This window comes from Aotus nancymaae, unplaced genomic scaffold (assembly GCF_030222135.1).
Source record: "Aotus nancymaae isolate 86718 unplaced genomic scaffold, 86718_ANA_hifiasm-v0.15.2.pri h1tg000022l_1, whole genome shotgun sequence".
NCBI lineage: Eukaryota > Metazoa > Chordata > Mammalia > Primates > Aotidae > Aotus > Aotus nancymaae.
This window is the reverse complement of record NW_026988435.1, coordinates 44,603,064-44,626,837: the sequence shown is the minus strand read 5'-3', so window position 1 is coordinate 44,626,837 and position 23,774 is coordinate 44,603,064. Positions and strand designations below refer to the sequence as shown.

At 48.0% G+C, this 23,774-nt stretch overlaps 1 protein-coding gene across 1 annotated transcript in view; it reads left to right on the top strand.

Moving 5' to 3' along the window:
* C2CD2 (C2 calcium dependent domain containing 2) overlaps positions 1-23,774 on the top strand; it is a 65,627-nt gene that overhangs the window by 25,917 nt on the left and 15,936 nt on the right. The window contains exons 3-12 of the mRNA XM_021669440.2: positions 1,865-1,978; positions 5,051-5,155; positions 5,770-5,892; positions 9,641-9,764; positions 11,942-12,050; positions 15,109-15,173; positions 16,823-16,947; positions 17,740-17,914; positions 19,099-19,209; positions 23,161-23,288. Coding sequence (XP_021525115.2) covers positions 1,865-1,978; positions 5,051-5,155; positions 5,770-5,892; positions 9,641-9,764; positions 11,942-12,050; positions 15,109-15,173; positions 16,823-16,947; positions 17,740-17,914; positions 19,099-19,209; positions 23,161-23,288 — 1,179 coding nt within the window. The remainder of the gene's footprint in view (positions 1-1,864; positions 1,979-5,050; positions 5,156-5,769; positions 5,893-9,640; positions 9,765-11,941; positions 12,051-15,108; positions 15,174-16,822; positions 16,948-17,739; positions 17,915-19,098; positions 19,210-23,160; positions 23,289-23,774) is intronic.

Sequence of the window (23,774 nt, the reverse complement as noted above, 5' to 3'; positions counted from 1 at the left end):
TCGGCCAAACACTGCTCACCTGCGGAACCCCCTGTGCCTGCCTTATGGTCCAGCCCAGCGTGCCCCCAGCCTCCCCTGCCCTCCTCCCGGACGGTACACACCTGGCACCTGGCCTGGTAATTATCCCACACGTGTCTGCTTGGCCTCTGCCCCCGAGAGGGGAGCAGGGAGGTCTGCTGACCTCTTGTTCTAGATCAGATTCTGTAGAGGAATCTGTGGCAGAAAGCACATCTCTCTCTGTGCTATAGTAGCTGTGAAAATCACTCCTCTTAATACTGTATGATTTACGTCAGGAAACCACAGGTTGGTTTATTCCTGATGTCATTTTCTTTCTCTGTCTGACAGGTTCTTGAATGAGCTCATTTTATAATTTAGTATGGCTGCATAATTTTATAACTGTTTGATACTTTTTTTTTTTTTTTGAGATGGAGTTTCGCTCTTGTTGACCAGGCTGGAGTGCAATGGTGCGATCTGGGCTCACTGCAACCTCTGCCTCCTGAGTTCAAGCAACTCTCCTGCCTCAGCCTCCAGAGTAGCTAGGATTACAGGCATGCACCACCCTACCCAGCTAATTTTGTATTTTTAGTGGAGATGGGGTTTCTCCATGTTGGTCAGGCTGGTCTCAGGTGATCCGCCCACCCTGGCCTCCTAAAGTGCTAGGATTACAGGCGTGAGCCACCGCACCTGGCCTGATACTTTGTTTTTCGAATTACTCCCACCTTTTTGAAAACCATGATACTGTCAAAATTATTTAAGTGGAAGCAATCCCTTGTGTTCTGGGTAATTTAAGAAAACTTCTTTTACTTCTAACATCTATAACTTACTTTCTTTTTAATATTCATTTTTAGCAAAAGAAGATGGCTAATGGCTTTGACTCTATATGGATATGGAAACATTTGGGGAATTAAAAATCAGCTATTGTGGAGAAATAGAACAAGATGATATTCAAAGAAAAAGACTTTGTTATATGTGGAAAGCACCAAATAACTAGATTTGGGCAAGACAGAGTTTAGCTCCTAAGAAATTCATCAGGAACCAAAGATCTGAAGTATTGTTTCTAGTTATCAAACTACTACATTATAGAAAAGATGTGAATCTGAATATCTGAATATTTATCCAACTTTGCAACTCTAAATTTGTATCCTTGCTAACGTATAAAGTCCAGATTATTTTGATATAAAGATGCCTAGACCGGGTGTGGAGGCTCACACCTATAATCCCAGCACTTTGGGAGGCTGAAGCAGGTGGATCACCTGAGGTCAGGAGTTTGAGACCAGCCTGGCCAACATGGTGAAACCTCGTCGCTACTGAAAATACAAAAATTAGCTGGATGTGGTGGCGCACACCTATAATTCCAGCTACTTGGGAGGCTGAGGTGGGAGAATTGGTTGAACCAGGGAGGTGGAGGTTGCAGCAAGCTGAGATCGCTCCATTGCACTACTCCAGCCTGGATGACAGAGTGAGACTCTGTCTCAAAAAAAAAAAAAAATTGCCTATGGCAGCTGAGTGCAGTGGTTCATGCCTGCAATCCCAGCACTTTGGAAGGCCAAGGCGGGAAGATTGCTTGAGTTTGAAACCAGCCTGGGCAATATAGGTAGACCCCATCTTTACAAAAAAAATACAAAAATTAGATGGGTGTGGGGGCATACACCTGTAGTCCCAGGTACTCAGGAGATTGAGGTGGGAGGATCACCTGGGCTGGGGAAACAGAGGTTGCAGTGAGCTGAGGTCATGCCAATGCATTCCAGCCTAGGTGACAAAGCAAGACCCTGTCTCAGAAAAAAAAAAAAAAAAAAAAAAGAGCCATGTACGAGCTGTCTTTTCTGTTGGATACAGTTTTCTCCCTTACCTGTGCCTCCTCCAGGTGGTGGTCTGTCACGTGGTGGGCCAGGCCATTCAGTTCTTGGTCAGTGAGAAGGCTGCCTCGGGTGCTGGATGCCGGCTGTATGACGTGCGGCTCTCCCCATTCCATTTACAGGTAAAGATGTGTAGAGTTTGCAATTTATGAGAACCGTCAAAGTCACAGTTCTCAGAAATATGAAGAGTGAGCATGGTGTGAGTTACAGGGCTGTAATGATTCATGTTTTTATTAATTCCCATTCATGTCATAATTTTCAAACTCTAAGCTTCCATATAGTATTTTATATATAGGAAATGATCACACATATATACTACACACCACACACATCCACTACACACACAAACACACATATATTTATAATAAACTCAGAGGTTGCGTCTTTCAGGCATTTGAACGAGTCGGGGCGTTGTTGATGGATAGGATGAGGCAAGCGGCGTCAGAGATGAGAAGCGGGGCCAGTTCCGAACCCGGCGCTGGGCTGCAGCTTGGAAACACAGCTGAGTGGCTGGGGTGGGGCAGTCCTCTTCTCAGTTTTTTGCAAAGTCAGTTTTCAAAGAACTCCCTTATTATTTTTATAAGTTAAAAAATTAGTATTACCATTATTCCATGTTTTAATAATAGACATAATAATAAAGATATATATATAATTATACATCTCTCTACAGTTTTATAGAGAGAGACTTACAGATCTATAATGATAGTAAAGCCAGTGACACTTCAGATCCCCAAATCATCACTGAGCTGTGCGTCCCTCACATCCTGCAGAATATTCACTGGAGTTCCTGTTTAGTTGGTATTTAAAAATCGCAGATGTCTGGGCCTGTTTCAAGGGTCACTACTAGTCCAGTGCCCTGTTTCATCCCCGCGTCCTTGGACTTGGCTCCTAATTTGGGGGATGAGCTCGAGTCATGCAGAATTTCCAGTCGCAAGGGAAGATGACATTCCGTGTGCTTTTCCTACAAAGGCGTGGTTTTCAATAGCCAGCACTGACAAAATTTCCTGGCTACCTAAGTGGCTTTTTTCTGAAATCCACCCCCCAGTTCCTCAGGCCCACCCCAGCTGCACTCCCTCTGAGAGAACGGAAGAGGTGAAGCGTTGGCATCGTGGGCCCATGAGGTGTTCCTGCTCTCCTGCATCCCGCAGATGATTTGGACAACGTGATTGGAAAATAGCCTTCAAAGTCTGGGTCATATTTACCCAACCTTTGATGCATGTTCTGGAACTGAATGAGTCCAGACAGGCTCACAAACACAAATGAAGAAATGTCGTTTCTGACATTGTGTTGATTATATCAAAGTGTTCCTGCCATTTTCAGCAGCTGGCACAGAAGGAACACAGTTGCACCTTTGATCACTTAACACGGTTAGAAACCGGTACGTGGGTTGCCTCTCAGAGCAGACGCAGCTGCTAGAGATTGGTAAACAATTGACGCTGGTGGCAGGAGGTGTTGCTACTTCCCTGATGTTCGTCTGACCAGAGATGCGAGAGTGGTCTCCATCGACTCAGCCGTCTGTGTCAAAACCATTAAAGTGCACTTTTCCCCTGGAATTACCTAACTTTTTTCTAGAATTACCAGGCAAGGAAGGCAGGGTGGAGACGGTTATAAAGTAGAAGTCATCGTTTTTCTCCTACCCTGCTTCTCGCATGAGGCAAGAGTCCCTGTACTCAGATGATCGAAGGTCACCCTTCCCTTTTGTTTAGGAGGGGGGAAGGGATGGAGAAGCGCGAAGTGAAGATTTTCGCTTTGACGGAGCATCTGGCTGGAGAATGGAGGGTGCAGTGTTAGCTTTCTGTGGCTGCGGATACAAATGACCGTGAACAGCTTCAAGCAGCACAGACTGGGGAAGCTACCAGGAAGGAGGCCAGATGTCCAGCCAGGTCCACTTCAAGGTGCTGTCGGGCTGCCTGCCGTAGCGACAGTCACAGGGGCATCTGTTCATTGCTTTTGGGGTTGTTGGTTGAATTTCATTCCGTGGGATTACGGGACTGAGCTCCATTTTCTTGTTGGCTGTCAGCAGAGGGCCTTTTCCGGCTCCTTGAGGCACCCGATTTTTCTGCTCAGGGTGCCTTCCTCCACCTCCACACCAGCAGGGAGGCACACAGTCCTCACACCACATGCCCTGCCCCTCTTCTCTCCCACTCTTCAGGACTCATTTTTTCCACTGGGCTCATCTGAAGGGCCCAGGGTCGTCTTCCCATCTTGAGGTCCTTCCCCTATCGCACCTGTCAAGTCTCCTGTGCCCTGTAAGGTCCCACAGTCACAAGTTCCAGGGATTAGGGTGTGGACCTCTTTGGGGGCCGCTGTTCTGTTTCCCAAATGGACTGGATGGGTTGAACCATCCTTAGAGATTGGAGTCCAGTTAGAGGCTGCTGTGGGGGCCCAGGCAAGGGACAGTAAAGACGCCATTGCGCTCCACACAGAATCTTCAGGGCTGCGTGAGTGCAGGAAGAGGGCAGCCCACGTCCAGGGTCAGAATGAGGCGCCCTGGGCCCTTCCCCCACTCCTCCCTCCTTTATGCCTTGCGGGTACTCCCAGAAGGAGAAACCCGAAGCACAGCAAACTATTCATGTTCCAAAGACTGCAGGAACGTCCAGTATGGACGTCCCTCTTCGAGGGGTAGGTTGAGGCCAGGGAAGGGGCAGAAGGGGGATGGGGAAAGGGAGTTTGGGGTCCTGCTCTCCATTTTCAAAGCACATAGTATGCCAAGTGGAAAGCTCAGCAGTTTTCTATGAAATTGAAAACTGAATAAGTGAATAAGTGAGCAGGTACGCACATACATGCACACACACACTCACATGCACACACATGCACACATACACTCACAGGCACACATGCTCACATGCACACTTGCACACATGCTCAAGTACACGTGCACACGCACACATGCACATACATGCACACGCACACTCACATGCACACACATGCACACATACACTCACAGGCACACATGCTCACAGGCACACTTGCACACATGCTCAAGTACACGTGCACACACACATGCACACACACATGCACAAACTGCACACACACACATGCTCACATACATGCTCATGCACACATGGACACACATGTGCTGACATGCACATATGCATACACACATGCTCACATACACAGTCACATGCACACACACCTGCACATTAAGGCTTTGGTGGAAAGAGTAGCCCTCTAGTAACTCTTTTTTTTAACAGCTGGAGTTCCACCCGAAAGAGAAGAGAGAGAATCTCCAGATTAGCTGGTCCTTCATGAGTGTGCCGGAAATGGCCGTTACTATCCAGCCCAAAGCACTGGGGGAGGTCAGTCCGTACGGGTTTACGATTCTTCCATTGGCGTGAGAGCGCGTGTGTGTTAGGACTGTCTGCGGCGGGGAACCGAGTGCGTGTTGGTGGTGGTGGCCTCCTCCCCTATCCCCAGCCACCCCTTCTCAGGCTGGCTTGGGCCTCTCGGGATGTGGATGGGCCCTTTGGTTTGCCAGGGCCTGGGGCAGGGGCTGGATGGCTTTGATGGATCGAATGCAGGGCTGTACCTGGAGTCACTTGACCACTTAAAAAAATCCTGAAGCTTTCCCTGCCCCACCCTAGATGTGGATTTAATGAGCTAGGGATTATTTTAGCACTCGTGCAGCCAAGGGTAATGACACTGTAGTTACCCCCTCGACGCTCCGCCATGTCTGATGATCAGTCCTCTCTCCCACGGCGAGGGCGCTGCCCTCATAACTTGGGCTGAGTCCGAAGGCTGCTTCCAAGGGCAGGGCCTCGTTCCTTTCTATACAGTTTGTGCAAAGGCAGAGCTAAAATCTGAAGGCGATTTCCTTCCTGAGTTGCTTGCTTTTAGTCCCCTGAAGGTATGAGGTTGAGGGCAGGGAGCGGGTTTGCCAAGTCGGTCTGTCCACTTTCTCCTCCTTCCCCAGGACCAGGTGGCCGAGACGCGCACGGTGTCGGACGCTCTGAAGGGCCTCTTGAAGCATTTGGTTGGTTCTGTCTCTCCATCAGTGCTTCTGATCACCAAGCCCATGAATGTACAGGAAGCTCAGGTAAACGCATCTGGGTGCTGTGGGTGCATCTGAACCCCGTTAGGGGCCATGCCAGCCTCTCTTGGAGAATCTGTATGCTTTTCCAGCATTCCTCCACCTCCCATAGTAGAGCCAAGATGGCACGAGTACTTGCTGGGATTGTGATGGTGGGCGTGGGATTTGGGTTTGGAGCACGGGGCTGCAAAGCTCCATGAAGTGAAAGGAAAACCTGACATTTCCCTGTCCATTCAGATCCCGAGACCTCATCCTTCCAGGACTAAGGTACTTGGGAAACCAGCCAGTGTTGAGAACATTGCCCCAGAAGCAAACAGAGCCCAGTGAGTGGGATAGACAGAGATGGAGCCGGCCTGCTGCCCTGCTCCTGCCTGCAGTAGCTGCTGCCTCTTGGAGGTCTGTGTCCTTTGGCAGCGGACGATAAAGGAGGCCAGTCTCGTCTGTGCGGCCCCCTTTTCCACATCACTTGCCTCCGTCCTCATTCTAGAGCCCTCCTGCACCATCTGATTAGGGTGCTACTCACTTTTCTGGTTAAATTCTCATCCAGAGCATTTGCCCTGGTCAACCTAATGGGTCTAAATAACACATCAGCGATCCTCTGTTTAAGGTGAGTTCTCTCGGTCATACGCTGATCTTTTTTATCATGACTCTGTAAAACAGGCACTTATAGTCCCTGAAGTTTAAAAAATATGTTTTTGGGCTGGGCACAGTGGCTCACACCTGCAAACCCAGCACTTTAGGAGGCCGAGGCTGGTGGATCACAGGTCAGGAGATTGAGACCATCTTGGCCAACATGGTGAAACCCCATCTCTAATAAAGTACAAAAATTAGCTGGGCATGGTAGCACATGCCTGTAGTCCCAGCTACTTGGGAGGCTGAGGCAGGAGAATCGCTTGAACCCAGGAGGTGGAGGTTGCAATGAGCCGAGATCACACCACTGCACTCCAGCCTGGTGACAGTGCAAGACTCCATCTCAACACACACGCACACACACACACACACACACACACACACACATATACACACACAGTCTTTATTATCTAGCTCTTAGTGAAGTCAGTTTGAAAATATAAACTCTTGTGTGATGCCAGTCCTTGACCTGCCATTCTTGTTAGGGCAAACATCACCAGCTGTCGGTGGGTAGAGTCTGAAGACTTTGATTCATTGAACAGATATCAGTTAATGGCAGTGTTTGGTGCTAAGCCCTGGCCCTGGGGGTCACAGGAGTATAAGGAAGCATCATCACCCTCCCAAAGCCTGCACCATGCAGAAGGGGCACTGGGCCAACAGAGCAGAGCAGGATGGGGTGTGGATGTCTTCCCAGGGGCCTGAGGTCTGGGGGCACTCAGCCTCTCCAGATGGAGGGGACCAGGCCATGCTTCTTGGGAGGTGAGAGCAGAGTCCCAGCGCTGACCCTCTCAGTAATTCTGTCACAGTAGCTTATCTCACATCAGAAGTGACTATTCTGAATATGACAATAAACCTTTAATATCAGAATGTATGCAACTTCCTAAAATAGTCATATATTTTTGGAATCCATGAATTTAAAAAATAATAGGACCCAGACGATCATAACTTCAATCATGCTTTTATATAAATTTGTAGTTTATTTATCAAAATAGCATATTTTATATATATATATAAAAAATATTGGTCAGGACTTTTTAGAGAAACCGAACCAATGTGAATGTGTGTGTGTGTGTGTGTGTGTGTGTGTGTATGTAATCAGCTCACATAATTTTGAAGGCTCTGTGTGTGTGTGTAAGCTCACATAATTTTAAAGTGTGTGTGTGTAAGTTCACATAATTTTGAAGTGTGTGTATGTATGTAATCAGCTCACATTTTAAAGGCTATGTGTGTGTGTGTGTAGTCAGCTCACATTTTAAAGGCTGTGTGTGTGTAATCAGCTCACATAATTTTGAAGGCTGTGTGTGTGTGTGTGTGTGTGTGTGTGTACTCAGCTCACATAATTTTGAAGGCTAAGTCTTGAGTTCTGTGTTTGGCAAGCTGGAACCCCAGGAGAGCCTGTGGGGTAATTCTAGCTCGAGTCTGAAGGCCTGAGACCCAAAAAAGCCAGATGTGTACATTCCAGTCCAAAGGCCAGCGGGCTCAAGACCTATGAAGACTCACTGTTTCAGCCAAGTGTGAAGGCAGGACAAGACCCTGTCCCGGCTCAAGCAGTGAAGAAGAGGAGTTCCCTTTTACTCAGGCTTTTTGTTCCACTGGGCTTCAACTGACTGGATGAGGCCCACCCACATGAGGGACGGAAATGTGCGTCACTGGGTGTGCTGAGTCACACGCTAATCTCGTCCGGAAACACACTCACAGTCACACCCAGAATCATGTTGAACCAACTATCTGGGCACCCCATGGCCCAGTCAAGTTGACACATACAGTTGACCGTCACCCTCAGCAACTGAAGGAAGGTTCATCTCCATCCCAGACAGGTAGATTGCTCTGTCCCCGGTGCTCATGTCCTTGGATTTCAGGGACATCTGCAATTCCTTCTTGGGCTCCAGCACCCTCAGCTCACATTTGGGAAGTGCCTGGCTCAGAACAGTGTTTTCTAGGTGGGAAAGAATACCTGTGTCTCTTGAGACGTTAGTAGCATTTCCCCCAAGAAGTGCTCAGTCAAATCAGCACCCAGGGTCTCTGCCTGAAAACTTCTCACAGCATGGGGACTGGCGCCACCTCTGAGAAGCCCTTCTGGGTCCCTGAATGCTTGCAACTAACAGAGCTTCTTTTAAAAGAACACTCTTGGCTGGGTGTGGTGGCTCATGCCTGTAATCCCAGCACTTTGTGAGGCCGAGGTGAGAGGACCACCTGAGGTTGGGAGTTCAGGACCAGCCTGGCCAACATGGTGAAACCCCATCTCTACTAAAAATTCAGAAAAAAAACTTAACTGGGTGTGGTGGCAGGCACCTGTAATCCCAGCTACTCAGGAGGCTGAGGCAGGAGAATCACTTGAACCCAGGAGGCAGAGGTTGCAGTGAACCAAGATGGCACCACTGCATTCCAGCCTAGACAACAGAGTAAGACTCTGTCTCTAAAAAAAAAAAAAAAGAAAAAAAACACTCTTGGCAGTGGGTGACCGGTGTGACCCAGTTTGGGAAATGCTAGTTTGAAGCTGGGCTCTTCCAAATTTGGGGTGCTTTCTGTTGGAAATGTCCTGGTGCCTTTGGAGGATGTGATGTGATGGAAGCTGGTCCCAGCTGCCGCTGCCTCTGTCCCCTCACCTGTGCAGTGCTAGGGGATGCGTAGACATTCCTCGCGTGGACGTTGGACTCTGTGTGGAGGCAGGAAATGGGTGTAGGGTGACGGCTCTGGCCATTCCCATCTGGCTGGTGTCCTGCCCTGTGCTATCAGCCGTGGGCGCCCGCAGCTGGCAGAGGAGGTCCCATGCACTTAAGCACCTGCTCGGGTCGGATGGTTTAGACCCATGGCAAAGCGAGCTCCGTCTCCCCCTGCAGTAAGGTTTGGGAACCCCGTCTGTAGCTGAACGTATTGCTGCTTATACTTGCTGTGTTTAGGATAGAAAACGCTCCACACTGGGGATGGTAGTGGCTCATCGGTTCCCTCCCTTCCCATGAGAAGGGACATTGTTTCAGAGCAGAGCCTGGAGCTCAAGCTGCCCGTGCAGACTTTCCTGTAGACACCCACTGCTGCCGCCCCTCTAACGGGAGTCCAGCAGCTACTTCCTTGGTCCTCAGTCTCCCCATGAGGACCAAAAATAAAGTGCTCTTTATGTTTTCAGAACTTAGAGTGTGCTCCGTCTACTGCTCAGGAATCCTGTCCTCCCAAACCTCCGAGGGCTCACGAGCTAAAGCTGCTGGTGAGGAGTATCCGCGCCTTCCTGCTCAGCGAGCCCGATGCTTCAGGTGGGTGGTGACAGGATCCTGCCTCCTGGAGGGGGCTGTTTCTGCCCCTGAGCAGAGTCGGGGGCTACCAGGTGGGCTCCGGGGGGCTTGGATTCTCTGGCGGCATCCTCCTGTGGGCCGCGGTGGGAGCCCTGCCTTTGTTGCAGAAAGCACCTGAAAATGTAACAGGAACAAGAGGTGGTTAAAAATCCGATCCTGTCTCTGCACGTGTGAAGGCCTGTGGGAGAAAGTTTAGCCTTTTTCATTTGTCTGGAGTGATCCTCTTTTTTCTTTTCTTTTCTTTCCTTTCTTTTTTTTTTTAATATTGAACCCATATGTATGTGTTGAGCATCCTGACCAAGGTTCAGCTTCTGCTCTCTTAGAAAGTGGGTGAAGAGGCCGGGTGCAGTGGCTCACACCTGTAATCCCAGCACTTTGGGAGGCTGAGGTGGGCGGATCAGAAGGTTAGAAGTTCGAAACCAGCCTGGCCAATATGGTGAAACCCTGTCTCTACTAAAGATACAAAAAATTAGCCGGGCATGCTGGCGCATACCTGTAATCTTAGCTACTTGGGAGGCTGAGGCAGAAGAGTCACTTAAACCTGGGAAGCAGAGGTTGCAGTGAGCCAAGATCGTGCCATTGCACTCCAGCTTGGGCAACAGGGCAAGACTCCATCTCAAAAAAAAAAAAGAATGTGGGTGAAGCAGGGAGTTGATGCATCAGGTGGCTTCGGCCACATTCGGGACTCCGGTGCTAGGAGGCCATGGCTGCTGTTGGAGCCAAGACAAGCAACACAGAATGGATGACCCCTTCTGGGTGGTTCTGAATCATTGCTGAGCCCTGGACACAGAGGCACTCGGGTCAGGGCACCTCTTTACACCGCAACTCCGTTTTGCCAAGAACAGGAGTGAATTGTGTTGTCCGAGCATGTGAAGGGGGACTTACCTTTATTTGCAAGGGGCTTCTTCCAGTTCCAAAAGCACAAATAGGCCACATCTAGCAGCCGAGACTTTGCGCAGGGCCAAACTGTCGAGGATTTCTTTCGGTGAAAGTGCCGTGTGTTGCCCTTTAAGCCTGTACTGCTTAGTGGCTCAGCCTGGGCTCCCTGGACTCAGTCGGCCAGGGTTGGGATCCCAGCTCCCACACGCACCTGCCCTGAGGCCAGGCCCCGTTCCTGCCTCTGCTGGATGTCCCCACGTCTGGGCCCAAGCCTCCCTTGACGAGTGACTGTGAAATCCCAGCAGAGAATGTGCGTAGGCTGCTCCTCCCTCCTGCTGCGTGGGCCAGGGTCCACACACTCTCGCAATGACTGATTCCACAGTGTATTGGGACCGTGTGCTGCAGGGAGAAGCATTGTCTCAAAGCAGAAAGAACTGTTCGCTAGTGACATGTCCCATCACCTGGGTCAAATACCCCGGCAGCACCTGTCTGGTATAAGGCGAGAAAGGGGTGCTCTGTGAGGTATCTCTCAATTTAGGAGTCAACAGGAATTGATGTTTAGGCTTTGGCAAGCTGTTAGTCTTATCTAAAAGTGGGGACCAGGCCTCTGTATGTAATGGTGCTGCCTGTCGGGAAGGGTCCGCCTGGGAGCCCATGACTATGCCCTCATCATTATTTTCGTAATTAGCTCCTGAGTCCTATATATCATCTCCCTAATACAACAAAACTAACTCACACTGGTACCATGAACGCTCAAGAAATCGAAACAATCTGAACCATCTTACCTGCCGTCATCCTCGTTACACTTGCCCTCCCATCCCTCCGTATCTTACATATAACAGACAAAATCCAGAGACCTTATTTAACCCTCAGAACATTCGGCCACCAATGATACTGACGCTCTGAGTATTCAGACTACGAGGATCTGGCCTTCGACTCTTAGGTAATGCCAACACTGTAGCTACAACCAGGTGAGCTTCGACTCCCTGATAACCTGTGGCCCGCACTGATGGAGGGGGCCGGGCACTTGGGGCCAGCCCAGGGCTGTTGATATCAAATGTGGGAAAAATTATTTCACCTCGATAAAGGCTGGTGCTTTGAGAGTTTGAAAATGGCCAATGAAAGAATTCCCACTCTCTGAAGTGGGTAAGCCTCAACCTTAGTGATTTAATTTAGCCTTTTTTCTATGCATACAATGGCTTCACGCAGTTTAAAAAATAAAAATGAACACCAACACGATGTCCTTCCTTTAATGACAGGCCACATGAACACAGTGTGCGTCGTGCAGCTGAACGATCCTCTTCAGAGGTTCTCTAGCACCCTGACGAAAAACGCCACGGACCTCACGTGGGAAGAGGAATTCACCTTGTGAGTCTGGCCGGCTTATCATGGGCCTGCATGTCCACGCTGTGTCTGTTCAGGAGCGCCAAATCCTGAAATCATTCTGCGGCACCGTTTAGACCAAAACACTAAACCAAAAAAGTTAAAAACAAATGATGTTGGCCGAGTGTGGCAGCTCACACCTGTAATCCCAGCGCTTTGGGAGGCCGAGGTGGGCAGATCACGAGGCCAAGAGATTGAGACCATCCTGGCCAACATAGTGAAACCCTGTCTCTACTAAAAATATGAAATTAGCTGGGCATGGTGGCATGCGCCTGTAGTCCCAGCTGTTGGGGGGCTGAGGCAGGAGACTCACTTGAACCCAGGAGGCGGAGGTTGCAGTGAGCTGAGATTATGCTACTGCACTCCAGCCTGGAGACAGAGAGAGATTCCATCTCAAACAAAAGAAAAAACAAATGTCTTAAACATCTTAAAGGTAGCTTGAGGTCAAACCTGAGTTTCTTTTTAAAGGCAGCTCTTAGAGTCAGTTTTCCCCTCCTGCCCTGACGTGATAAGAAAGAGCTGTTGTTGGGTCTCTTAGGGACACACACACCATCCAGGGCAGAAAGGGAGGGTGCCTCTAACTGAATCCAGAACCTAACAAAATAGAAAAAGGGGCTGGGCACGGGCTCTTATGCTTCTAATCCCAGCTGTTTGGGAGGCAGAGACAGGAGGATTGCTTTAGCCTAGGAATTTAAGACCAGTCTAAGCAACAAAGCAAGACCTCTTCTCTACTAAAAATTTTTAAAAAATTAACTGGGTTTGGTGGCACTTGCTATAGTACTCCTAGCTACTTGGGAGCCTGATGCAGGAGGATCACTTGAACCTGGGAGAGCTGTGATTGTGTCACTGCATTTTAGCCTGGGTGACAGAGAGATACTCTGTCTCAAAAAATAAAAAGAGGCTGGGTGCAGTAGCTCACACATGTAATCCTAGTACTTTGGGAGGCTGAGGTGGGTGTATCACTTAAGGTCAGGAGTTTGAGACCAGCCTGGCCAACATGGTGAATGAAACCCTGTCTCTACTAAAAATACAAAATTTAGCCAGACATGACGACGGGTGCCTGTAATCACAGGTTCTCTGGAGGCTGAGGCAGGAGAATTGCTTAAGCCTGGGATTCAGAGGTTGCAGTGAGCCAGACTTACACCACTGCACTTCAGCCTGGGCAACAGAGTGAGACTCCATCTCCAAAAAATAAAAAAATAAAGAATAGAGAAAGAGAAAAATGTAGGCCATGCATAAATAATGGTGTAAGAATCATAAATAAAATATTATCAAATAGAATCTAGCAGCACATGAGAAATCAGCTGTGTACATATCAGGAGTGTAAGGATGTAATGTGCTTTCACATGAGGAAGTCTATTAATGGTGTTCGTCTTGCTAGATCAAAGGAGAAAATAAATGTGTTATGTCTACATATGGCCAAAAGACATTCAGTGACATTTAATACCCATTCTTTTTTTTTGAATGTGGAGTTTTGCTCTTGTTGCCCAGGCTGGAATGCATTGGCACAATTTCAGCTCACTGCAACCTCTGCCTCTTGGGTTCAAGCGATTCTTCTGCCTCAGCCACCTGAGTAGCTGGGATTACGGGTGCATGCCACCACACCCAGCTAATTTTTATATTTTTAGTAGATACGGGGTTTTGCCATGTTGGCCAGGCTGGTCTCGAACTCCTGACCTCAGGTGATCCACGTGCCTCAGCCTCCCAAAGTGCTGGAATTACAGGCATAAGCCACTGTGCCTAGCCCCCATTCTTAATTTTTAAAAGCTTAATTAGAACAAAATTTATGGATAGTTCTTTAATAAGATTTTTAAAATCACTATAAATGGCAAATACCAGAAGCAAACTCACTAAAATCAAGAGGAGGATGCCTATTATTTTGTTCTAGAAGTATCGGTTATTGCAATTAGATAAGGAAAAAAAATTCACAAATACTGGAAAGGAAGAGGCAAAACTAATTGTTTGGAGATGATATGACTGCACATCTGGACTATTTGAGAAAATCAACTCAAACTATTAGAAATAATAATGGATATAAGGTAGAAATGAATATTTTAAAAATGAATAGAAATCATTGTTTAATGAATTAGCTGAGTACCAAAGTATCTAAATCAATCACTATCTAATGCTTAAGAAATGAACAATTAGAAAAAGTAATGGAAGAAAATTTCCCTTGTGTATCTGTGTGAAGAGCTTTTATAAATCATGAATGAAAAGATGACAGCTGCAAAATTCCTGACCTGGAAATATAAAAGCCAGAGCTGCCGATGGCCATGAACTTCTGAAAAGATATTCAGAAATAAGTAAAGTAATGCAAACTTCAACAAAAAAGAGAGGTCATTTTTCCACCTCACAGGTTGGTTATGAATAAGAGAGTGAGAATGGCATTGGAGGTGTCACTGGGAATAAGCATGCTGGATGCCGTCAACTGGCCTAAATACAGAACACCTCTCAGATGCGTGTGCCGTTTGACAGGCAGTTAGGGTTTTCCTAAGGAAATAATCACACGGCATGCAAAGATACGTGCATAAGAATGTGCGTCTCTGCCAGGTGCGGAGACTCGCCCCTGGAATCCCAGCACTTTGGGAGGCCGAGGTGGGAGGATGGCTTCAGCTCAGGAGTTTGAGACCAGCCTGGGCAACATAGCAAGACTTCAAGTCTACTTTTTTTTTAAATTGTCTTTTAAATGAAAATAAATAGGTTACGAAGGAGGAGGGTGGTATTTCGTGTTCCATATTTTGTCTTTAAGTCATTATATAGCTGTAGTTTCAATATGGCAATGACTGGCCACATGTGTCTCTTTAAATTTAACTTAGTGGAAATTTTAACAAATGATGTTCAGTTCCTCAGCTAGCACTGACCACTCTCTAGTGCTGCTTCCAAACGAAACAGCAGATACTCTTTCCTTTCTTGGCTTATATGTCTCAGTAGTTTGTTAAATATTGACATTTTTATGTTTCTATAATCAGAAAAAGTACTATATTTTGTAAAAAGAATGAAGCATTGCATTTTCTAGGACTCATAACTTTTTTCTCTTCCAAAGCGAGTTGAATGCCAAGTCGAAGGAGTTATACCTGCAGATTTCAGAGGCTGGGCGATCCTCGGAAGGTGGGTTGAGCAGGAGGACGGAGGCCCTGCCCTCTGGAAAGGTCTTCGCCGGCCTGACCAGGGCCTCAGGAAAGGGTGGAGGGAGCCGACCCCTCCCCTAAGTGACTTCGGTTTTCCCACGGCAATGTTTGGTGGAAAGGCAATTTGAGTTATGAACAAGGTCATGCATTTTGGGGAAATATTCAACTGGATTTTTTGTTTTATTTTTGGAAAAAAAATCCAAAATATTTTATGCAACAATTCTTGGCTTAGAGAAGTAATTCTGAATCTTCCTAGCCCCAAGAGACCTTTTTTTTTTTTTTGAAAACAAAAAACAAAACGAAATAAAACCTTTTAACTGTGGTAAGATAAACAACAGAAACGTTATCATCCGACCCATTTCTGTGTACATAGTTCGGGGCAGTAAGTACATTGACATTGTGCAACCATCACCTCATCTGTCTCCAGAGTTCTTTCATCCCTATTCTGCTGCCTGCATGAGTTTCATCGGGTATCCCTGTAAAATAAACTTCAGAGGTAAATTGAACTTACGATTTAGACACAAGAAAGCAACAATTAGAGGTAAAGTCACTAAAACCCTAGAATATAAACGTGGGCCTGTATGTGTGCATGTGTACAGATCAGTAGTTTCAAGATTTGTTAGGTTTTTTAAAATATAAATATTTTCTTAGATTTCAAAACTCTCCCCATAAACATACCAAAATTGGGAAGTCCTTGGCCAGCTTATCCAGCCATAAAGTCAAGTCATTTGGTTACCTCCGAAAGTTAGAAGGTCGTTATTTCTCCCAATTAACTAGATATATCCTAGTTATTAGCAAGAATCCTGAGGCGACTTCCTAGATTTTGGAGTCCCGAGAAAACAGGGATGCCCGTGAGTTAAGAATCCTGAGAGAGAAGCGCTCCGCAAGTCAGGGACCAGCACAGCCTGGGGGCGCTGTTTACCTGGAGAGAAGCCAGCTTCTGAGCCAGCGTTCCTGGGTCCCCACTCCTGCTGGCCTCATTCACGTTTCATTCCAGCCAGCCTGATGCAATCTATGAAATTTCAAGCTTTACAAAAACAATACAAAGAACAGCCACATAACCTTTACTCAGAGTCCCGTATCCTTAACATTTGCCCAATTTCCTTTATTACTTGTGCTCATGCTGGGTCTCTCCCTGCCACACTCATTTTCTTTTTACACACACACACACACACACACACCCCTTGAGGGTAAATTGCATGGGTCTTGATTCCTTAGTGTGTATTTTCCTAGGAATGGGGATATTCTCTTCTGTGTCCACAGCATGGTTGTCAGCTTCCTGAATTTACATTGCTGCAATTCTTTAATTTATGCCCATTTTCCATTTTTTTGTCACTGGGTGACCCCATGATGTCCTTCAGAGCAGCTACCTCACCACTTCAGCCCAGGGCTGGACGCTGCCTCATTGTCCTGTGGCTTTAGCATCCCCCATCCTGCAGCGTTTCCACAGCCTTTCTTTGTCCTTTATGACACTGATGTTTTTAAAACGTTCTGAAATTCGAGTGCTTTCGAGTGTGCTGGATGCACGTGAGGGGCACATTCTGGCTGCCGGGTGTGCGGGCCCCTTTGTTCTCACGGAACCCCATGGAAACATCAGCAGCCCCCCTTGCCTGTGTCCTGTCTTTCCAGGTCTGCTGGCCACGGCGACAGTTCCTTTGGATTTATTTAAGAAGCAGCCTTCTGGACCACAGAGTTTCATGCTGACTAGCGGGTCTGCCTGCGGCTGCTCGGTGCTGGGCTCCATCACGGCAGAGGTAGGGCGAGGCTCTCCACCACGGCCGGGTTCCGCTTGGAGCCCGTATCCCAGGACTTATGTCTGCCAGAGTCTCACTTCCACTTCCGTGTGATGTAAGACCTCACTAAGAGGAGGTGCTATTTCATCGTACGCATGTCTAGACTCAAATAGAGCACGTTCTGTCCACTCTACGGTTGAGTTGTCTGCCAGAGGAGATAGGCTTTCAGGATGCCAGTTTATGGGCCTACCCCAAAAAGGCCTTTGGAAATTTTGCTTAGTTCTCCAGCTTCTGTTCTGTTCCCATCATTATGTGTTGAGCCGGCTGTGTGTGAGGTGGGGTCTGTGTCCATTCTGGGAAGATCCAGGTTAATTGGAAATAAGTGACCTTAAGGGAAAAAAATTATGGTTATTTCAAAACAAGGCCGCGTGACATGGCTGATAAGCCTGTGCGGGTTCTACAAAACCAGAAACAAGTAACCTGGCCGGGCGCGGTGGCTCACGCCTATAATCCCAGCACTTTGAGAGGCCAAGGCGGGTGGATCACGAGGTCAAGAGATCGAGACCATCCTGGCCAACATGGTGAAACCCCATCTCTACTAAAAAAATACAAAAATTAGCTGGGCATGGTGGTGCGCTCCTGTAGTCCCAGCTACTCCGGAGACTGAGACAGGAGAATCGCTTGAATCCGGGAGGTGGACGTTGCAGTAAGCTGAGATTGCGCCACTGCACTCCAGCCTGGCCCCTGGCGACAGAGCAAGACTCTGTCTCAAAAAAAAAAAAAAAAGAAATAAGTAACATGTCTTCTCTGCAGTTTTCTTATGTGGAACCTGGTGAATTGAAATCCTCGCCCATCCCTCCCCCTGTTCCTGCTGCAAAAATAGAAAAGGACCGCACGGTGATGCCCTGTGGGACTGTGGTCACTACTGTCACAGCTGTGAAGACCAAGCCTCGCGTCGACATGGGGAGGGCGTCCCCGCTGAGCTCTGGTGGGTCAATAGGAGCACAGTCTAGGACCTGTGCATCACACCTGCCTGTAACCGCCCTGCCTCCGGGACTGCAGAGTCCTATAGCCTGCAGCGCCTGCCTGTAACCGCCCTGCCTCTGGGACTGCAGAGTTCTATAGCCTGCAGCGCAGAGTGTGAGGAGCGTCTCACAGCACAGGAAGGGTGCTGACTGGCCATGCTCACGCTCAGCTTTTTGTTGTCAGACAGTTACCTTTCTATTCAGTCAAACACATATGCAATAAGCTGAAACAAGGTTCAATCCCATGGATATTCTGAAGCTAAAATCTAGATTTTATAAATAGTTACCCTTAGGTATAACTCCAACTAAGTTAAATTAAGAACTCTGTTATAGGGCCAGGTGAGGTGACTCACGCCTATAATCCCAGCAATTTGGGAGGCTGAGGCCGGTGGATCACCTGAGGTCAGGAGTTTGAGACCAGCCTGACCAACATGGAGAAACCCTGTCTCTACTAAAAATACAAAATTAGCTGGGCATGGTGGTGCATGCCTGTAGTCTCAGCTATTCTGGAGGCTGAGGCAGGAGAATCGCTTGAACCCAGGAAGTGGAGATTGCAGTGAGCCAAGATCACACCATTGCACTCAAGCCTGGACAACAAGAGCGAAACGCCTTAAAAACAAAACAACAAAAAACCCCATGAACTCTATCACATGTATGTGGGGACAGCACACACTTTTTTCTTGAAAAAATTCAATGTGAGTGGTCCTTGTAGACTTTGTTCTGTTAAAAATCGTTTCCGAGAAGGCTTGACAGGCCATGGTGTGAGAGCCGGCTGAATTCTGTACCTGTCCCCACAGCCACTTGGAGACAGCGTCTGTGGAAGTGTATGCTTTATTTCTTCAAATTACACTGCGTCTCTGCTCGTGCAAAAGCATTATCCTCCCAGAATAGATGAGTTGGCACAGTTCAGGGATGCAGAATAGAATAGAAATTCTGGCTTAGTTCAAATGTTTCTGAAATTTTATTTCAACCTGGACTCCAGACACCACTCTTGCCTCTCCTCCCCTCAGAACGGCTTTCGTTAAGCTCTGCCTTTGTCCGCTGCACACACCAGACTTGCAGTGAGGGGGTGTCCTTTCACTTTTCGGCACTTGTTGACCCGGTCAGCCACAGGGCCAGCTTTGTAATCAGGATCTTCCTCTGGCAGAGTCTCCGGTGAAGACTCCCGTCAAGGTGAAGGTGATCGAGAAGGACATCTCTGTCCAGGCCATCTGCCGCAGTGCGCCCGTCAGCAAAACGCTCTCTTCTTCAGACACAGGTAACTGAGATGTGCCCCTGTCGCTCTCCCTCTTAGCACCTTTGGGCCTTTCGAGCTGTTCTGATATGAAGTAAGTATTTTGCTTTCAGAGTTTGGAAAAAGTTGTTTTGAGCCAGGTTCGGTGGCTCACACCTGTAATCTCAGCACTTTGGGAGGCAGAGGCGAGTGGATCACTTGAAGTCAGGAATTCGAGACCAGCCTGGCCAACATGGTGAAACCCCATCTCTACTAAAAACATAAAAATTGCCTGGTGTGGTGGCACATGTCTGTAATCCCAGCTACCCGGGAGGCTGAGGCAGGAGAATTGCTTGAACCGGGGAGGTGGAGATTGCAGTGAGCTAAGATTGCACCACTGCACTCCAGCCTGGGTGACAGAGCGAGACTCCCCTTTTTTTTTCTCTAAAAAAAGTTTCAGTTTGGTTTGGTTTGTTGTTGAATGGTGAGTGAAGAAGGGAGAAAAGGGAACTCCAAATTGATCAAAGACCAGGAGCGGCATTCATATTCCTGCTACATTTTAGGGAACGCTTTAACAAAATAAAAAGCCAGCTGAGACTTTACATTTTAAAATTTCTCATCATTATATTTTCTCTTGCACAACACACTAGCTACATTAATATCAAATAAGTCGGACTCGGGACATCATCACGGTCGCTGTAGTTTTGTTTCCTGCTTTCTGCTTAAACCCGCTTAGTAGAAGTAGTTTTCCCTTCTACTAGGAGATGGTCACTACTAATAGGAAATGCAAATTTCCTATTTTTATGGTCACGTTCAGGTAATAGACATCTTTGTCTTACCGATGCATTAAATCACTGCGCAGTCTAGATGTGGGGCTTCACTTTCTCTCTTCGCCCTCTGGTGGCCTGCTCTGAGGGGCAATGGGTGTTCCTTCTTGCCCAGCTCTCCCCCATTCGTTGAGGCCTGTGTCAGGCCTTGCCAAGGTCAACAGTCGGGCGAGGTGGGTGGTCAGGGAAGTGGAACGTTCTCACTGGAGGGGCACTGTCTTCATGTGGTTTTGTATTCTCTCTGCCTGGCAAAAGTTTACAACTGCCTCCTTCCCTCGGGGGAGGTTTCGTGGTTTCGTGGATACCACCCTGCTGGGTCCCCCACCTGCAATTCTCGGGCACAGGCCCTGCCCCTCCTTTTGTTACTGGAAAAGGATCTTGATCTAGACCCCAAGAGAGGGTCCTTGGATCTGGTGCAAGAAAGAATTCAGGGTGAGCCCACAGAGTAAAGTGAAAGCAAGTTATTAAGAAAGCTAAGGAATAAAATAATGGCTACTCTGTAGGCAGAGAACCCTAAGGGCTGCTGATTGGTTATCTTTATGGTGATTTCTTGATCATATGCTAATCAAGGGGTGGATTATTAATGAGTTTTCTAGCAAAGGGGTGGGGATTTCTCAGAACTGAGCGTTCCTCTCCTTCTTGCCATTGCCATGGCATTTGTAAACTGTCCTGGTGCTTGTGGGCATGTCTTTCAGCATGCTAATGTATGATAATTAGCATATAATTAGCATATGATAATTAGTGTATCATCAGCAGTGAGGACAGCCAGAGGTCACTTTCGTGGCCATCTTGGTTTTGGCCGTGTTTGTCTGGTGTTGGCTGGTTTTGTCTGGTTTCGGCCGGCTGCTTTACCTCACCCTGTTTCATCAGCAGGGTCCTTGTGGCCTGTGTCTTGTGCCGACCACCAAGCTCACTCTGTGAGTCAGGACGCCTCAGCTCCTGGGAATGCAGCCCAGGAGGGCCCAGCCTTATTTTGCCCAGCACTTATTTGAGATGGAGCCACTGTGGTGCTAATGCCTCTGACGCTTTGGCCGCTGCTCCTGATGCCCCTTCCTCAGTTTCTTCCCCTGGCAGTGCCCCCACTGCCCATGCTGCAGGGTCCCATCTTAAAAACCCCGGGCTGATGTTCCCACTGTGGGTTCTGGGACCGTGGAGCCAGCCCCAGGCCCACCCACCACGGTGCAGCCAGGCGCTGTAGCTGCAGCACCTAGCACCTGGGCTGGGCTCTCGAGGGACTGAACAGAAGCACTGGGCTTGGCGTGAGGAGGGCGCGCTCCCGACGCCTCTCCCTTGGCGGCTCTGGGAACTGTAGCACAGCTTTCTCCTAAGGGGTCCTCCCCAACTTCTTTCTTCAGCAATTGTCTCTTCTCAGTGTGGGTCAGTGGCTAAATGGAAATCTGTTCTCTAGTCACACCACTCAGGACACCAATGTGTAGATTCTCTACGTCAGGCAATTTTCTGTTTCTCCGCAGAGACAACTGGGTGTTCTACAATTTAATTCAATTCTGGGGCTACCTGGAGTTAGCTGAGATCCCACAGGTTAAAGGCTCAGCCCCACAAAACCACCCTCCCACTTTAGACGCGAATAGTGGGTCCCTAGGTTCCCACACTTGTGTCCCACTTGGCTACACATTGGGGTTTCCATGACACCCTCCTCAGGTTCCGTTATTTGCTATGATGGCCCACAGAGCTCAGGGAAACACTTGACTTGGGTTTACCGGTTTATTATCACAGCAGTGCACAGCCAGATGAAGAGGGCACAGGGCGTGGTCTGGAAGGGCCCTGAGCTTAGGAGCTTGGTGTCCATGGAGCCGCCGCCCTCTCGGTACGTGCGTGCATTGGTTCACAACCTGGATGCTCCCTGAACCTGCCATTTAGGGGTTTTATGGTGCTTCTATACGTAGATTTGTAGGCATGATTGATTCACATATTGGCCATTGGTAAATTGAACTCAATCTCTAGCCCCTTTCCCTTCTCCACAGGCGAGAGGAGGGCAGAAAGCTCCAGCCTTCTACCCACAGGGCTGATGTCTCCGACATCCAGTGCCCATCCTCATGAGCATTCACTCTGGTGGGGTGCAGGGGCCTATGATGAGTAAGAAAGATGCCTCAGCTCAGTGGCTCTGGAATTCTAAGAGATTTTTTGTTCTCTGGGCTAGGAACCAGGGAGGAAGACCAAGTATCTGTTATTTCCCAGGGTCACTTGTCACTGGTTCTTGGCTACTGTGGTCTTCTCTTGACTCCCTTTGGAAACACAGCGTCTGTAAGCCTCAGGCCATGGCCAAACTGTGGCAGGAGAAGTTCCTTTTACCATCCTGCTACTTTAATAGCTTTGTCATTTTGACTTTGCCTGAGCAAGACAGTGTAAGTTATAAGCATCAGCTCTGAGTCGGAGAGACCTGCTGGTCGTCTCAGCCCTGGGGGCCTCCTGGCTGATGGACATCCTCCTCACTGGTCAAATGGGACAGAAGGCAGTTCCTGCTCGTGGGGTGTGGAGGAGGAGTAAATGAGAGAATGTGCACACAGCTCTCTCAACAGCACTTGGGTCGCCGTAAGCATTCTGTTGATGTTGGCTGGTGTGCGTTGTTATTAACCTGGGGAAGGAGCTGCTTTTGTTAACTGGCCCTCCCTAGCTCTAGTTACTATTCTGTGTGTTTAGCCACTCTTGGGAGGGAAAAGGAGTCAATACCTAGCCTTTCAAAGTTCAAAATCTTCCAGAGGGTTAGATTTTGTGGTTGTTGTTTGCTTGCTTGCTTTGGCCATTTTCCATCACCTCTATTCAGGTGTAACTTAAATAAATAAAATGGATGAAGCTTAAGCAGACACTTCAGTGAGTATCTTGTAACCACCAGGGAATCAAGCTGTAGACCAAGGGTCGGCAAACAGCAAACTGTGGCCCATGGGAAAAATCTGGCCTGTCACTTGTTTTTGTAAATAAAGTTTTATTGAAACCCAGCCATGCTCATTTATTTACCTGTGGTCTCTAGCTGGTTTCACTCTACAAAAGCGGCATTGAGAAGTTGTTGCGAGACTACCTACAAAGCCTAAACGATTTACTGTTTGGCCCTTTTTAGAAAATGCCTGCTGACCATTGCTTATCGACCATTTCTGTTTTCCATGGAAGTTTTTAATTTTTGCTGATGACTTTAACACTACCTTCCCTCTGACAGAATTGTTGGTGTTGAATGGTTCGGATCCAGTGGCTGAAGTTGCCATTCGACAGCTCAGCGAATCTTCAAAGCTGAAACTCAAGTCGCCACGGAAGAAAAGCACTATTATCATATCAGGGATCTCCAAGGTACCATCGTGGTGGCTGGGGAGGTGTTTGCATCTGTCAGTGACCTGCTGCTCCTCCCCGCTTTGAGGAAGCTTAAAACGTCCAGAGAGTTCCATTTGCAAATGCCAAATTATGTTCCTCACCCAACAGAGGAGTCACGCGTGGTATTGTGTTTACATAGTTTATCCTGTTCACCAAGGAGACTCGAGAGTTTGTAATCAGGGATGCTTTACATGTTGAGAGGCTGGTGAATCATTTAAAGAAACATTCTAGAAAGAGAGGAACATGACGTAAGACCCCCCTTTGGTGCAGAACCTCTACCCTCGTCACCCCCCAGTCATGGGAACTTTCACTTTCCACGTGGCGTGTTTCCAAAGCCTTTTACTTTTTTGAGCTGAATGTTTATTCCTTTTGTGATCAGAGAAACGAAGACTGTAGTGTCCCGCATGGACATTGCACCCTCTTTCTTCCCCTTCCCCGCTCTGTGATGTCTGCGCAACAGGTGGT